At 41.9% G+C, this 16,222-nt stretch overlaps 1 protein-coding gene across 5 annotated transcripts in view; it reads left to right on the top strand.

The window, feature by feature from the left end:
* DIP2A (disco interacting protein 2 homolog A) overlaps positions 1-16,222 on the top strand; it is a 168,209-nt gene that overhangs the window by 82,574 nt on the left and 69,413 nt on the right. For all 5 annotated transcript variants that reach the window (XM_082260283.1, XM_082260285.1, XM_082260284.1 and 2 more), the window contains exon 2: positions 15,838-15,909. In XM_082260283.1, coding sequence (XP_082116409.1) covers positions 15,838-15,909 — 72 coding nt within the window. The remainder of the gene's footprint in view (positions 1-15,837; positions 15,910-16,222) is intronic.

Below are 16,222 nucleotides of genomic sequence, written 5' to 3'. Positions count from 1 at the left end.
ACTCTGTACATTAGATAATTAGTGAGTAATCAGTTGATGCCTTTCTTTCTAAATAATTTTATAACCAGCTGGTATCAGTATTTTTATTAGTATGTAAGCTATTTAGAAAATGTTTAACATGGAAAAAGCAAAGGTAGCAAGATAGAAGCAAACAATCAGAAATAATCATCATTTTTTTGGGTGAATGATCAATTTGAGTTGCTGTAGGTGATTTGCACTTTGCACCTCATGATTAGGTATGCATAAGAGTAGTAAAAAAAAAAAAAAAAATTATATATAGTGTGTGTGTATATGCGCATATATATATATATATACAGTGGGTACGGAAAGTATTCAGACCCCCTTAAATTTTTCACTCTTTGTTATATTGCAGCCATTTGCTAAAATCATTTAAGTTCATTCTTCTTCCTCATGAATGTACACATAGCACCCCATACTAACAGAAAAACACAGAATTGTTGACATTGTTGCAGATTTATTAAAAAAGAAAAACTGAAATATCACATGGTCCTAAGTATTCAGACCCTTTGCTCAGTATTTAGTAGAAGCCCCCTTTTGATCTAATACAGCCAGGAGTCTTTTTGGGAAAGTTGCAACAAGTCTTTCACACCTGGATTTGGGGATCCTCTGCCATTCCTCCTTGCAGATCCTCTCCAGTTCTGTCAGGTTGGATGGTAAACGTTGGTGGACAGCCATTTTTAGGTCTCTCCAGAGATGCTCAATTGGGTTTAAGTCAGGGCTCTGGCTGGGCCATTCAAGAACAGTCACGGAGTTGTTGTGAAGCCACTCCTTCGTTATTTTAGCTGTGTGCTTAGGGTCATTGTCTTGTTGGAAGGTAAACCTTCGGCCCAGTCTGAGGTCCAGAGCACTCTGGAGAAGGTTTTTGTCCAGGATATCCCTGTACTTGGCCGCATTCATCTTTCCCTCGATTGCAACCAGTCGTCCTGTCCCTGCAGCTGAAAAACACCCCCACAGCATGATGCTGCCACCACCATGCTTCACTGTTGGGACTGTATTGGACAGGTGATGAGCAGTGCCTTGTTTTCTCCACACATACCGCTTAGAATTAAGGCCAAAAAGTTCTATTTTGGTCTCATCAGACCAGAGAATCTTATTTCTCACCATCTTGGAGTCCTTCAGGTGTTTTTTTAGCAAACTCCATGCAGGCTTTCATGTGTCTTACACTGAGGAGAGGCTTCCGTCGGGCCACTCTGCCATAAAGCCCCGACTGGTGGAGGGCTGCAGTGATGGTTGACTTTCTACAACATTCTCCCATCTCCTGACTGCATCTCTGGAGCTCAGCCACAGTGATCTTTGGGTTCTTCTTTACCTCTCTCACCAAGGCTCTTCTCCACTGATAGCTCAGTTTGGCTGGACGGCCAGCTCTAGGAAGGGTTCTGGTCGTCCCAAACGTCTTCTATTTGAGGATTATGGAGGCCACTGTGCTCTTAGGAACCTTAAGTGCAGCAGAAATCTTTTTGTAACCTTGGCCAGATCTGTGCCTTGCCACAATTCTGTCTCTGAGCTCTTCAGGCAGTTCCTTTGACCTCATGATTCTCATTTGCTCTGACATGCATTGTGATCTGGAAGGTCTTATATAGACAGGTGTGTGGCTTTCCTAATCAAGTCCAATCAGTATAATCAAACACAGCTGGACTCAAATGAAGGTGTAGAACCATCTCAAGGATGATCAGAAGAAATGGAAAGCACCTGAGTTAAATATATGAGTGTCACAGCAAAGGGTCTGAATACTTAGGACCATGTGATATTTCAGTTTTTTTCTTTTTTTAATAAATCTGCAACAATGTCAACAATTCTGTGTTTTTCTGTCAGTATGGGGTGCTATGTGTACATTCATGAGGAAGAAGAATGAACTTAAATGATTTTAGCAAATGGCTGAAATATAACAAAGAGTGAAAAATTTAAGGGGGTCTGAATACTTTCCGTACCCACTGTATCTATCTATCTATCTATCTATCTATCTATCTATCTCTATATATATATATATATATATATATATATATATATATATATATATATATATATATATATATATATATATATTTTTTTTTTTTTTTTTTTTTTCCCTTGATGTATGTTTCCAAAGCACCAAATTTGTAAAGCTTTGCAAAACTATACAATGCAATAGTCATGCTATGATTTTATCTGGTATTTTCCCTCCATGATATCCTGCTTTCAGATCCCTTCTCCCCATTGACTGCTGTGCACTTAGAGTTCTTACCAGCATCAGCTGACATTCAGGCCCTTCCCATCGACACATTGCCATTACAGACTGGACTCATTGCGTGCCCCCCCCCCCCCCAATATCAGCTCAGAGCCTCCTTGTATCACATTCTGATCAGACGAGCACTAACCATAATGGGTGTGTCTGGAGGAAATAGCTGAGATTTTAAGAGAGTGAAATATGCATTGTATGACCGTTTTCACAAAAATGTAACAAATGGGATTTCACAGAATAGTTCAACTAAAGTTATAAGAATGTGGAAAGCCCTATATGAATAAATGATATGTGAACTAGGATGTATTATACTGACAAATTGTTTAATACCAATAGTGTACCCTGCGCTATGAAATAATGAGTGAATCTCTGTGAGGGAACATTTATTTATTCATATATATATATATATATATATATATATATATATATATATATATACATATACACACACTGTGCATGGTCTACAAGTGAACTCCCTATATTCCAACACTCTTATATATACACTCAAGTGATTCCAAATATTCAAATGTTTCACTGCTGCCACCATAAACTCATAAATACATAAATATAACACAAATAAAGCGGCAATGTATCACTTTAAAGGTAGCTCTGTGAATATCAAAAGGAGCAATGTATTATTCCAATCTAAATCCATAAACCGAAGTCCATAAAAGTAAAACACCCAGTGCTAATCTTTGTGAGAAAGATAAGTAAAAGTTCTTTGAAATTTTTTGGAATTCTTCCTTTTTCAAAGGTATAGTTTCAAACCACCAAAACAAGTGCAGCCCGTGATCCTGCTCCCAGTGAATGGCAAACTCACCAGCTATGGTTGCCTTCCATTCGCATGGTCAGCATAATCGCTTGTTTGTTAGACAATTCCAAGACCTAAATCAGAGCACTTTCTCCCCACAGTGGATTAAGTCAAATATCGTGGAAACAAAAAAAGAAATCTTCTAATGGCATAGTAACCAACCAATCTGAAATGTATTATAAACTGCTTGTAAAAGAGCTGCTAACATTTATTACAGGTAAACTATGCATTAGACCATATGGATCATGTATGTTATTTTTGAAACCGAATCCTTATCTGGCCACCGTTTGATGCCAGCTGCACATCCCGTTGTCTGGGTCGCTGTCTAACCATGAACCAACGCGTTTTGTCACATTTCCGACATCGTCACAGGGGGTGGTAACATGACGTGGCGACCTCAATTAAATATTCTCCTTCTACTGCGCATATACGCCAGTCTGCATAGTTTATGCCAGATCTCTCAGGCATTGCAAGTTGGCCTCAACTCTCAACCATCCCACTCTGGACGGATCAACTCTATTCCCTGTTGCCCGTCTGTTCAATTAACCCTTCAGTGGCCGATATAAATCCTACATTACCGAACTACCACCAGAGAATTTGAAATTGAATTATATTTTACATTCTACATTTTGTCCCCTTATTTTAATCCTCAGTGAGAAGGATATTTTAAATGTAATGTATTCTAATATACAATAAAAAAAATAGATAAAAAAACAGTAACAACACCCCATACAAATATAAAAAAAAAAAATACCAGTTAATAGCAAATGGGTGTGTGAAATTGATTTTAATGATCGCTAATAAAACAATTGATATCCAAATCCACATTCATCCAAGTGGGGTATACCCGATCTATATCCCAAAATAGCATCTTTGAGGGATCCTTAGCATGGTTTTTGGAAAAATATTCTGATACGCTATAATGTTTATAGCCTTTTGTGATGTTCGATATGGGTTCCACCTATTCTAATTTTGAGGGGTCGTTTTGTATGATATATGACAAATTGTTTGGCCTGGCTTTTTACTATTATTTTACCTTCGAAGGCCCCATGCACACTAGCGTTTTTTATAAGCTCAAAAAACACTAGAAAAAAAAAGCTGGATGAAAAACGCTGATGATAGCGTTTTTGTGCTGGCTTGTAGTAGCATCTTAGTAGCTTATAGAAGCGTTTTATTAGCGTTTTTTTATAGTACTTGAAGAAAAAAGAAAAGCTAAATTAAAGCTGTTAGGAGCATTTTAGTAGCATTGAGGAACGTTTAGGGTTTTTTTTTTTTCTTGCTAGAAAAATGCTTCAAAAAACTCTACAAAACATTTTTTTTCTGCTCCTAGACACTGAAGCTCAAACACGCTAATGGCTTTAATTAATGTGCATGGACACATAGGATAACACTATTTAGCTTTTAGGAGCAGAAAAAAATTGCAAGTGTGTATAGAACCTTTATACTTTTTGTAGTACTTAACCACGTAAGCCCCGGAAGATTTTACCCCCTTCCTGACCAGGGCCTATTTTGCAATTCGGCACTGCGTGACTTTAACGGACAATTGCGTGGTCGTGCAACGGTGTACCCAAATGAAATTTACGTCCTTTTTTTCCCACAAACAGAGCTTTCTTTTGGTGTTATTTGATCACCAGATGCGATTTGGCAAGTGGTTAAAGAGGAGGTCCAGCCCTCCCATGAAAAAAATTAAAAACAAATACTGTAGCTGCTGACTTTTAATATTAGCTTACCTTTCCTGAAATCCAGCACCCCCGCCAATGTTTCCATCGGCTCTCGGGTGCTGCTGCCGCCGCTATTGCCTGTGAGGGAAACTGACGGTGAAACCTTGCAGCTTCACAGCCGGTTCCCTACTGTGCATGCGCAAACCTCTCTATGCTTTGTGAATAACCCAGCAGCGGGGGGAAGGAGGAGGGGGCGTAATTCTGGGGGACCTTGCCGCAGCCAGAAGTGGGGACGGGCACCTGTCAAAAACAGGAAGCAGATTAACAGAGCTTTTGGATGGAACCCTGCTGTAACAAATACAGTAAATTAAATCAGGAGTCACAAATGTAAAATATTTGGTGGCTCAACAGAAATGGTTATCAATCGACCTCCACATTACAGACCCAGAATGGTCAAAGTTTTAAGGGACATACAAATCCTCCATCATCATCTCTAAGGATAGGGTTGAACTGTTCCATCACAGTCACTTTACCCCTATAGGTCTACATAAAATAGGCATGCGCCCAGACCTTGATTTCTTTAGAGGCTGCAGAGAAGTGGCTAACTTCCTCTATTGCCTGTGCACCTGCCCAGTTCAGGCCTTTTGGTCAGAGGTCAACATTTTTATCTCCTCGACCCAGGGTTTGCCCAATAACTCCTATCCTAAAAACTCTCTATTTTTGGAGACCTGTCTGTCTCCAACTATCGGATGTGCTTATTGCGCAGAATATACTTTTATGCTAAAAAGGCCATCCTACTCCCATGGAAGGGTGTCAATGCCCCTACTATATCTTTGTGGCTACAATTAATGAACAATAGCCTCTCACTTAATAAACTCACCTATGAGCTTAAGGAGAAGCCCGGTTTGTTTGATCCTGTGTGGGACCGCTGGCTTTTTAACCCACTTACTTTTGCTTCTTTTACTCTACACTCACTAAATGAAAGGGCTCTTTCACACGGGAGTTCCGCATGTCCGTATATCATCCTATTTTTTTGCGGATTATATATGCACATAATGTATGTCAATGGCATTGCGGATGTCAGCGGATGACCATCCGCTGACATCTGATTTTTGTCCTTTCAGTTCTGTTCCGTTTTTTGGAACGGAACAGAACCCTGTTTTTGTTCCGTTTAAAAAACGGAACGGATGCAAAAATCGGATGTCAGCGGTGTCATCCGCTGACAACCGCAATGCCCATAGACTTACATTATGTCCGTATATCATCCGCAAACGGATGGGATGATATGCGGACACACGGAGCAGATGACACAAGTGTCATCCGTGTCCGTGCAAAAAAAAAAAAAGCACCGGAGCGGAACAAAAAAACTGAACAGCCGTGTGAAAGAGGCCTATCTCCATACTTTGTATTATGACCTACTGTTTGATCTGACTCACAATATTTGGTGTATCATCTTCTAGGTTATTATTCTGCTATGTTTTGTAAAGCATTGGGAAACGGCTCAAAGTGTTGTTTTTCTTTTTGTGTATTACTGTGTTTTTTTTCTATGAAACTTAAACAATTTTTTTCAAAAAAAAAAAAAAAATTTAAATCAGGAGTATTGTTCAAATGAGCACCGCTGAGATCCCTCATTCCTGCCAGTAAATGCTTGGTTGCCTTGTGATGGGAGAGGCCAGAAGATGACATCCTGAAAAATGTCTGTGTTCACCCCCTCCATACATTATGTTGATGGACAGTGCGGCTTTCACAATGCAGAAAAGAAGAATCCCCCCTATTGTATCACTAAAGTCAGCCTTTATCATGATTCAGACCAGCTACGTTATCCCATGTGTAATGATTTCAAGGATAGCTGCAGCTAGAAATACTTTGGTCAAACATTCCACGTTATTATTGCAAAAGTATAGACAGAAGAAAATGTTTGCTGCAGTTTAGTATTGGCCATTTTGTGGCATCTGGATCCTTTATAAATGCAGCCTCTATTCTAATCTTCACTCCCTACTGATGTTTAGCATGCATTTGGAGTGTGGTGAGGCAGGATTTGTGGCATTACAAGATGCTGTATATTCTTCACTATGTGTCAGCACAGACTTCATCTCCCAATATCCCAAGATTATGCCAGGGTCAGGTGGCGGGTAGGAGGATAGAGCCACAGCCAAAGAGTCATGATGTTAATAAAGTACTTTATAGCTTTAATTATTCTTAAACACATTCCTTAGTACTGGGTGCATGCAATTGGACTAGTTTTTCTGTAAATATAAGTGCAGTTACTTAAAGCAGAACTCTGGGAGTGGGGCTGTGCCTAGCTGGTGTACATCCCCCTCTCTGCTATAGGTCTTAAGGTTTTTTTTTTTTTTTCTGCCTAGTCAGGAGTAAGGACCTAGTTCCTTGCCGGGATCTCTGGTCCTGGCAATTCTTTCCTTTTTAAATGGCGTTTTTTTTCTCCTGTTTTTTTTTTTCCCTGCGAGATCTACACTCAACTGCCGGACTGGGCGATGGGCTGGATACTCTAGATCCAGTGGTCACCCTAGTCATGCCAGGGATCACGCGCAGACCATAGCTCCATGCTAGGTCAGCCGCTACATAGCCCAACTAGACGGGGCTGGCCTGCGAGTTAAACGCCTCGCATATAAACAGGTCTTGGCCTGAGTCGCAGCATTCCTCTTGGCCGACAGCCCCCCTCCATTTCGATAGTGGGGGGGCTCTGTCTGGAGTGGTGCCTGTCTGGTTCCTGGTATGGTGAGTATTTGTCCCCCCCTCTCCCCCTGGAGGATTTTGGTGTGGACGCTGGCTCCTCCCTGGGAGGGTCGGACCTTTGGGTTCCCCTCCTTCCCCTTTGACCCCCCCCAAATGTTGGTGGTCCCTGTGGGACATCTGCCCCCCCCCCCCATCTGGGTTAGTGTGGTGTGCTGGGATAGTGACTGGGGTTGATGTACTGTACTGGGGGAGGGGGGGGGGACCCTGGCTGCTATGGGGGCCCTGGGCCTGGCCCCCCCCTTTCCTTGTCGTTACCAGTCAGGGATCCCTCCTGCGTCCCTGGGAGCCTCTTGGAGTGGCGTGTGGCGGCCATTTTACCATGGATCATGTGTTTCAAATGTTGGCGGCCATGTTTGTGTAGTCCGACGGCCATTTTATGTTGGTCCAGTGTGCTAATAAAGCGGTGGCCATGACAAAGGAGCCATCTTGGTGGTGATTTGGCAGTGGTAGGTCCTCCTTTTCCCCTGGTGCTTACTCCTGGGTTTTTTTTCTTTCCCCTTTGGATGCCGCTCGTGGAACAATGCATCCTGGTGCAGACGGTGCTACACTGGTGGGGTGGCTAGTCTGGTGGGGTCCCTCCCATCTGTTTGCTGCAGGTTGTGGGGTGCTCTGTTTTTGCTGGTGACCGGGTGGCGCTACCAGCATGGTGGGGGTGTCCCTTAGCGGTGCTAGACCCTTTTCTGGGGGTCCCCCTCTTTGCTAATAGAGTCTCTTGAGCAAGTTTCCCCACCTGACCTCCTCTGAGGCAGTGGCCCCTCTGGGTCCCAGCCATCCATTGATGTACCGACAGCGGTCCTGGAGTCCTCTGTTTCCTGGGTGGAGGTGGCTTTTGGGCGGCGCGCTAGCAAAAGCCTCCCCTGCCTCATCTGTTTCATCAGATCCTGAATCTAACTCAGCTGTCGTAGACGTGGCCCACCCTGCAGGGTCTGCTGCCATGCTTCCTAAAGTATCAGATAGTGAGGATGATTCCTCCACACCTGTAGCTCCACATGAGAAGGCGCTAGTTGACGCACTGATTGCATCTGTGCGGGAATCTTTAAAATTGGAGGATGGAGGTAAAGCTGCGGCGGAGATGCCGTCTCGAGCTGAAAAAGTGTTCCCTTATATCTCCTATTTTAACAAGTTTGTCTCAAAAGAGTGGGAGCGTCCTAAACGTCCCTTTTGTGGTTCCTAAACACTTTGCGGTGAGGTATCCCTTTGGGGGGTCCCTTTTTAAGAAGTGGAATGTTCCATCAGTGGTGGAACCCACGGTTTCCAGGTTGAACAAGGCAACCATTAGTCCGCTAGAGGAATCTCCACCTATTAAAGATCCAGATCCAGCTGACAGGAAGGTGGAGTCTGTGGCCCACATGTTCACTGTTGCTGGTTCGCCACTTAGGCCTGTCTTCACCATTTGGTGCGGTCTCCTCCACCATCTTGGGTTCTGAACTTGGTACTTTCATTTCTCCAGAATCCTCCCTTTGAAAATATTCGGGACATTCCCCTGCTTACGCTGTCCCAGAAGGTGGCCTTTTTGGTGGCTATCACTTCTGCTCGCAGAATGTCCGAGCTTCAGCATTATCTTGTCATACCCCCTATTTGGTGGTCCACAAAAATATATTCGATCAAAAAAGTCAAATAGCCATAACTTCCTTTCCTATCAATTTAGACCTGATTAGATTGGCCAGGGTGGAAAATGATCTACCGTTTTGCATCCATTGCCAGTCCTGACGTACTTCAGATTGAGACTACATGGTGTAAACAGAATCGTGTAAGTTAAGATTGTATCTTAACTGTTAATCAAATTCCACTTACCGTGTAGACTATAGATCGTTTATTCCTATTGGAAGAGATCGATTGAAAAAAAATCGATATTTATTGACCCAGTTATGGCCAATGCATACAGTATGTAAATTCTAGTGATGGGTTGGGACAAGGATTTCCAGGACTGATCTCTGGGAGCCAGCATCTAAGTCCAGTAACAGGATGTGGACTCTGGATGGTATCTTAGCAAAGCTGTCTCCATCCTTCTGATAAAAAAAAATCAAATGAAGGGCATTGTCACTGATATCCTGGGTAAATAAAGGTAATACATTAATACCTGTATGCAATAAACTTGCATATTAATTAGCATTAAAAATTATCTCTGATGCTAGGTCCACTTTAAAAGAGAAGTATGGGGTATACTTAGTGGATCGCTGGGCTGGGGAGGGAGCAGCTGAGCCAGCTGCAGGTCCAGGCATCTGGGTGGATGCCGACTGTAAAGACAGGATCTTTCCCTAGTCTAGACCGGTAACCTTAGCCAACAGCGGACTTTAAACCGCTGTCAGCTGAAAACGAATAAACTGCACTCCTGTGATCCATAGAAATACAGCCAAAAAAAGCTTTATCCATAATTCTCCTTTTAGGATATACTTTATTACCTTAGTGATATGAATATATCCTTTAAAACCTTATTGTGTTGTGGAAATTGCTATTTTTTTTTGCATTTTTCAATAAAAATGATTGTAATGAGAAATCTTGCAGAGGTTGTAATGCTTCTGTAATTAAAAGTGAAAGCACGTTTTGCTTGGAGTTGGGCTGTAAAGTGCTCAAGGTTATTACAAATAATATAGTATGTCTCATTGATTGTGTGATGTTGGGCAATGGTTTTAAAAAAGAAAATGTGATTTTTTTTTTTTTTTTTTTTTTTTATAGTTCAGTTACCCATAGAAATGAGCAGAATAGTCATATTTTGATGTTTTTTTTTTTTATTATAATTTTTTAGCACAAAAAGCATTTTCCTGTTTGTTCATTTAAACTGGCCTCCTATATCTCCATAAAAGTATTGTGCCAAAATGAAGATCTGCTTAGGCTATGTATACTTGGGGAAGAGTCTGCCAGAGTGACTACACCATATGGCCTAATGCACTTGTTGTAGCATTTTCATATGTGCTTTGGCACATTGCAGGCTGGGAGCTGGCCTGTTTTACTGACAGACTTGTGTTTGTACTGGCACACTGATTCAGCATCTCGCCTGGCACAGTTCTTACAGGAAAGTTTGAAGCATGCTCTTTCTATCCACAGGACTTTGTCCCGGAACAGCTGCTTATTTTCTTTTTGAAGCGTAGTCTTGGAATCCTATTACAGGGCTTATTAGAGTTTTATGCTGCCTGTTCACCCCTATGCAGGGTATCCAGAGATAAGCTGCCTTGTAATAAAGAGATTGTCAGTGCATTACATTTACCTCCCATGGGGTCTGTCTGTGACAGTCAGATTTCTGCTGTCTTAACAGTTGCTGTCTCACTGTCTTGTATGAATTTATAGCCTTTTGATGGGATTTCTTTACTGTCACAGTAATCACTCTTCCGAGCTGTCTAAACCTTACCACCTTAAACCATTTGGTTTCTTTTTTTATTTACATATTACTGCATTAATTATGTTTTGAGTTTCATGGTAATAGTAAAACTCTGCTTGGGGTTCCATCTTTTTAATTCCACTCCTGTAGTCTAACCTGCAAGGGAAGCAAGAAGCTTAAGCTTAGTACACACCACTAGTTTTTTTTCATTCAACCCAGCGGGTTTAGCGAAAAAAAAAAAAAACCTGACAGCTCCAGTCGGACTCGCTGTACTAACAATCTGATGTTAGTACAGCGATCTCCCCTGTTGTTGAGAATGCTGATCCGAAGCCACTCGGCTGTTGATTTTCCAGCATGCTTGTCCCACAGAAGCCAGCCAAACTGGCTGCCATACAAACGTGCCAAATGTCGGCTTGTTTTATTAAACCGGCAGACATTCGACCAGTATGTATAAGGCTTTGCTCTCGTAAGAGAATGTTCCATCTCCTCGTTGAGCACTCTCTGGAGGTGAATTGATTTCTCAGTTAATTGATTGCTTCTAAGATAAGCCAGCGTATATGTGCCCTCCTTCCTTCATTTATAGGGCCAAAACATGCAAGTCCAACACATTTGAATGTGCACGCTTGTATAATGAACTTTTCTTAGAATAATCCTACAGTGGCCAACATGGCCGGGTGTCCTCTTCCGTTTGTAGAAACCTAAACAATCTACACTAAGCCACTGCCTAATATTTTCTCTGTTTTTATTATTTTCACCATAGCTCTCAGATTGTGCATATATTCCCATAGTTAAGAGTTAAAGTCTTATTTGAGTCCTATTAAAAAATTATTGCCCAAGGCCTTATGAATTTAATTTTTTTTAAATTATGCTCACAATACACACCAATGTCTCACACAGTAAAAAAAAAAAAAAAAAAATGTAGACGACAAAGTTATTTTGTACCAGTAAACGAATCATGTTGATTTTTTCCATTGGTCAAGCATTCTTAAAGGACCAATACCACTTCTTGACTAACCTACACTAACAAGCTGCATCCCAGGCTCTTCTGTAGCAGAGCCACAGCCAGCTAGCTGCAATGTTTACTCCAGCCTGGCAAAATGCCTTTTCATAGCTGATCACACATAGACATGTATAGGAGACATGCCAGAACTCTGCAGCTGCTTCCATAAAGGTCCTTGTGCACAGGCAAGGCCTTGGAGAATGTATGCCAAGGACGAGTAAACATTGGAGCATACCAGGGCTCTGACATACAGTTTATAGAGAATAGGGGTGGATTAGTGGGATTTCTTTAACAAAACAAGTGCATCTCCAGCCCAAATGTTGTTACGTTTTAGCAGGTAAGAGTTAGTGCCTCTATTATATTTTCATTGGCATTTCCCTGTTAGGGAGATTTCCTGAAAGGAAGGTATAGGAATCTTTAAATATGAGCTTAATGCCCAATAGATCACCATTAGAAAAAAAAGTGTGTTAGACATCCACCCCCCCCCCCCCCCACACACACTTAATACTGTACACATATACCACTTTCCCCTAATAAAATCTGAGAATTGGATGTAAATAAATCTCTTATTTGTCGTTGGTGCCAACACTCCTAAAAACTAAAAATCTGGACATTCCCGTGTTCTTACAGCTAGTACCGAGCTCCACCCTATTTCCATTCTGCTATCTCCTCATCTCTCTAGTTTACACTGAATCTGGAGCTGCAGCCTGATTTTCAGGGCAGAGGGAGAGTGGAAACTGTCAGCTTGTGTTGTGAATGATTGCAGCTCAAGAAGAGCACTTTCATTCAGAAAAAACACAAGCTGACAACAGCACGCACCGACCACTACGTTAGTTTGAGGCAATCTAGTGTAGTACCTGGATTGTGCTATTGTCAGCTTGTGTTTTTGTGAATGAAAGCCCTTTTTTCCAGATGCAATCGTTCACAATCCAAGCTGATAGTTTCCACTTTCTCCGTGCCTTTGAATAGCATGCAGCAGCTCTGGACTCTGTACCTGCATGGACTTGGATGAGCACAAGTGCTATGAGCACAGGATCCCCTGAGATTTTATTAAACCGTCTTGTCTTCTGGTAATAGATCTTCTGTAAATACAAGAAGCATGTGTATTTTTGTATCTTGGTGTTCATTTTGTATTTCTTTATCAGGAAACATTGCCTGTACTTTGCTTCTGTGCATGAGTACCTGTAATAAAAACTGGTCACTGCTGCTCTCCTTCCTTGGGCAGGTTGACTGGTCTTGTATCCACCCCCTCCTGTAGTTTTTTGTTAACCGCCTCATGGGTGGGCTTGTTAGGTCTCTCCCAAAGCTCAGTTTCTATACAGGCTAGGTGCAGCACATTAAAGTGTTATTAAATCCAGAACACTGCATTCACTGGATCTGGTTTCCCACAGTATACAGAACATGGAAATGCAATTATTTTAGTAAATATAAACTGCTAAATACCTTTTCTCATCAGTATATAGCAGTCTTGTGACTTCTATCAGTTCCTAGTGAAGCTTGTAGGAGGAGTTTTCATCGTGCACTGAGCTGTCCTTTGAGGCTGCAGGGCTCCAAACCCTCTGTCTGGACATGTCTGGACAGTGCTGATTGGCCCTGTGCTGATTACACGCAATCTCTCAAGTAAAAAAAAAAACCTCCTCATCAACACACACCAAACTGAGCATGTGCAGCCTGACTCCAAAGGCTCTGTTCTATCTGGATATGTTTTGGAGTCAGTAGAAGAAGAGGAGGTGCATACAAGCTCAAGCAGCCTTTTTACACAATGCAGAGGATTAACCCCTTGGGGGAGTATAACAAGCATTCATTACTACATGTACAGACTGATTTTACTGTCATGGGTTTAGTAACACTTTAATATCACATTTACAAAAAAAATTATCTTAGTTTGCAAACTCATTTGGTGCACACACTTTGAAAACACATCAGATCTCAATGGGAAAAAATATATAATGCTGAATATCGATACTGATATGGACTGGGTAATGTGTTAGGAATGAAATAATGCCACATTGTTTGAAGGAAATTAAAATTATCAACCTACAGAGGGCTTAATTCAAAGTGAAAGAATGATGCAGCAGGGTAGTCCATTTTGCTGAAATTTCATTGCAGCAACTAAAAATGGTAGTCAGTAGTTTGTATGGCCCCCACATGCTTGTATGCATGCCTGACAACATCGGGTCATGCTCCTAATGACACAAATGGTGTCCTGGGGTATTTCCTTCCAGATCTGTACCAGGACATCACTGAGCTCCTAAGCAGACTAAGGTGTAACCTGGCAGCGTCGGATGGACCGAAACATAATGTCCCAGAGGTGTTCTATTGGATTTAGGTCAGGCAAATGTGGGCGCCATTCAGTGGTATTAATTCCTTCATCCTCCAGGAACTGGCTGCATACTGTTGCAACATGAGGCCGGGCATTATCTTGCACCAGGAGGAACCCAGGACCCACTGCATCAGCGTAGGGTCAGACAATGGGTCCAAGGATTTCATCATGATACCTAATGGCAGTCAGGGTGCCGTTGTCTAGTCTGTAGAGGTCTGTGCGTCCCTCCATAGATATGCCTCCCCAGACCATCACTGACCCACCACCAAAATGGTTATGCTGAACAATGTTACAGGCAGCATAACCTTCTCCACGGTTTTTCCAGACCCTTTCACGTCTGTCACATGTGCTCAAGGTGAACCTGCTCTCATCTGTGAAAAGCACAGGGAGCCAGTGGCGGACCTACCAATTCTGGTGTTAAATGGCAAATGCCAATTGAGCTCCACGGTGCCAGGCAGTGAACACAGGGTCCACTAGAGAACATCGGCCCTCGGGTCACCCTCATGCAGTCTGTTTCTGATTGTTTAGTCAGAGACATTCACACCAGTGGCCTGCTGGAGGTAATTTTGTAGGGCTCTGGCAGTGCTCATCCTGTTCCTCCTTACACAAAGGAGCAGATACCGGTGCTGCTGATGGCTTAAGGACCGGTCGCAGCTCTCCTAGAGTTACTGCATGTCTCCTGGAATGTCATGCTCTTGAGACTGCTGGGAGACACAGCAAGCCTTCTGGCAATGGCTCGTATTGATGTGCAATCCTGGAAGAGTTGGACTGCCTGTGCAACTTCTATAGGGTCCAGGTATAGCCCCGTGCTACCAGTAGTGACACTGACCCTAGCCAAATGCAAAACTAGTGAAAAACAGTCATAAAAGATGAGTAGTGAAAAAAATGTCAGTGGCCTCCACCTGTAAAATCATTCCTGTTTTTGGGGTTGTCTCATTGTTGCCCACCTAGTGCACCTGTTGTTAATTTCATTAACACCAAAGCAGCTGAAGCTGATTAACAACCCCCTCTGCAACTTAACTGACCAGAGCAATATCCCAGGAGTTTAATTGACTTGATGCTATACTCTGATTAAAAAGTGCTCCTTAAATTTTTTTGAGCAGTGTATTTCATATGAAGGATTTATTGCCTTTTAGTTCAGCTTTCGGCCCCTTTACATGGGCGTCATCCATTCAGTCACATTTTTGCTAAGAACAAATGGATTGCGTTTACAGCAGTCTTTAATCCAATTACATCCATTTTTTTTTGTCCGCTTTTGTTTTTTAAATTAAACAATTGCAAAGTTCTCTTTAAAAAAAAAAAAAGGGGGGGGGGAAATGGAACCGAATGTAAAACTGATGTAAATGGATGATGTCCATAGGAATGCATTGCTGTCCGTTTTTCTTCCAACTGTTGGACAGACAGACGACCATGTAAAAGAGGCCTAAAACAGAAGTGCATTTACCCTTTTTTACTCCCTTCCCAGCACATTCAAAGTTGATTATACTTGTCTGCTTCCCCCGAGATCTCTCAGCACAAACACTATGAAAGTCTGATAGTTGTTGCACAAAATCTAACTCGTTGTGTAATAGTAAAAAGCATAAAATCGGTGAAATCCTCTTATGTTCACAGCTTGAACTTGCATAAGAGAATGCAGCTTATGTGAGTACTCAGATGTTTTCATGTTTACTGCTTTACATGGCACAGCAGACTTAATAAGTTTAACATTTGCTTTGTGTCCTCTTATTTTTCAGGAGACATAACTCAGAAGGGTTATGAGAAGAAGAGGGCCAAGCTTCTGGCTCGTTACATCCCACTCATTCAAGGTAAGATTATAAAGCTCATTCATAAGTGGTGGATCATGTGATAGAATGTGTATAACAGTGGAACGATGGGGAATTTGTTTCCTGCTGAACAAGTTTTAGGCTGGTGTTCATAGTGGTTGAAGTGGCCATAAAGTAATGTAATGTATTTTTCTTACAATTAAATGTATTTCAGTGTGCTTTTATAAGGCAAGTACAGTCTCGTTGGAGTGCACTCGTTTTAAGATCCTCAAATGAAGAAAAGTGGCAACATTATTCAAAGTTTGAAGTTTTCAAAGTATTTAAAGCCAAACTGTTTGGTAGAATAGGGAATGGC

The sequence above is a fragment of the Pelophylax lessonae genome (assembly GCF_965119305.1).
Source record: "Pelophylax lessonae genome assembly, chromosome: 6".
NCBI classification, from domain to species: domain Eukaryota; kingdom Metazoa; phylum Chordata; class Amphibia; order Anura; family Ranidae; genus Pelophylax; species Pelophylax lessonae.
Note: the sequence above shows the minus strand (reverse complement) of the source record. Positions and strands in the feature narration are given on the sequence as shown.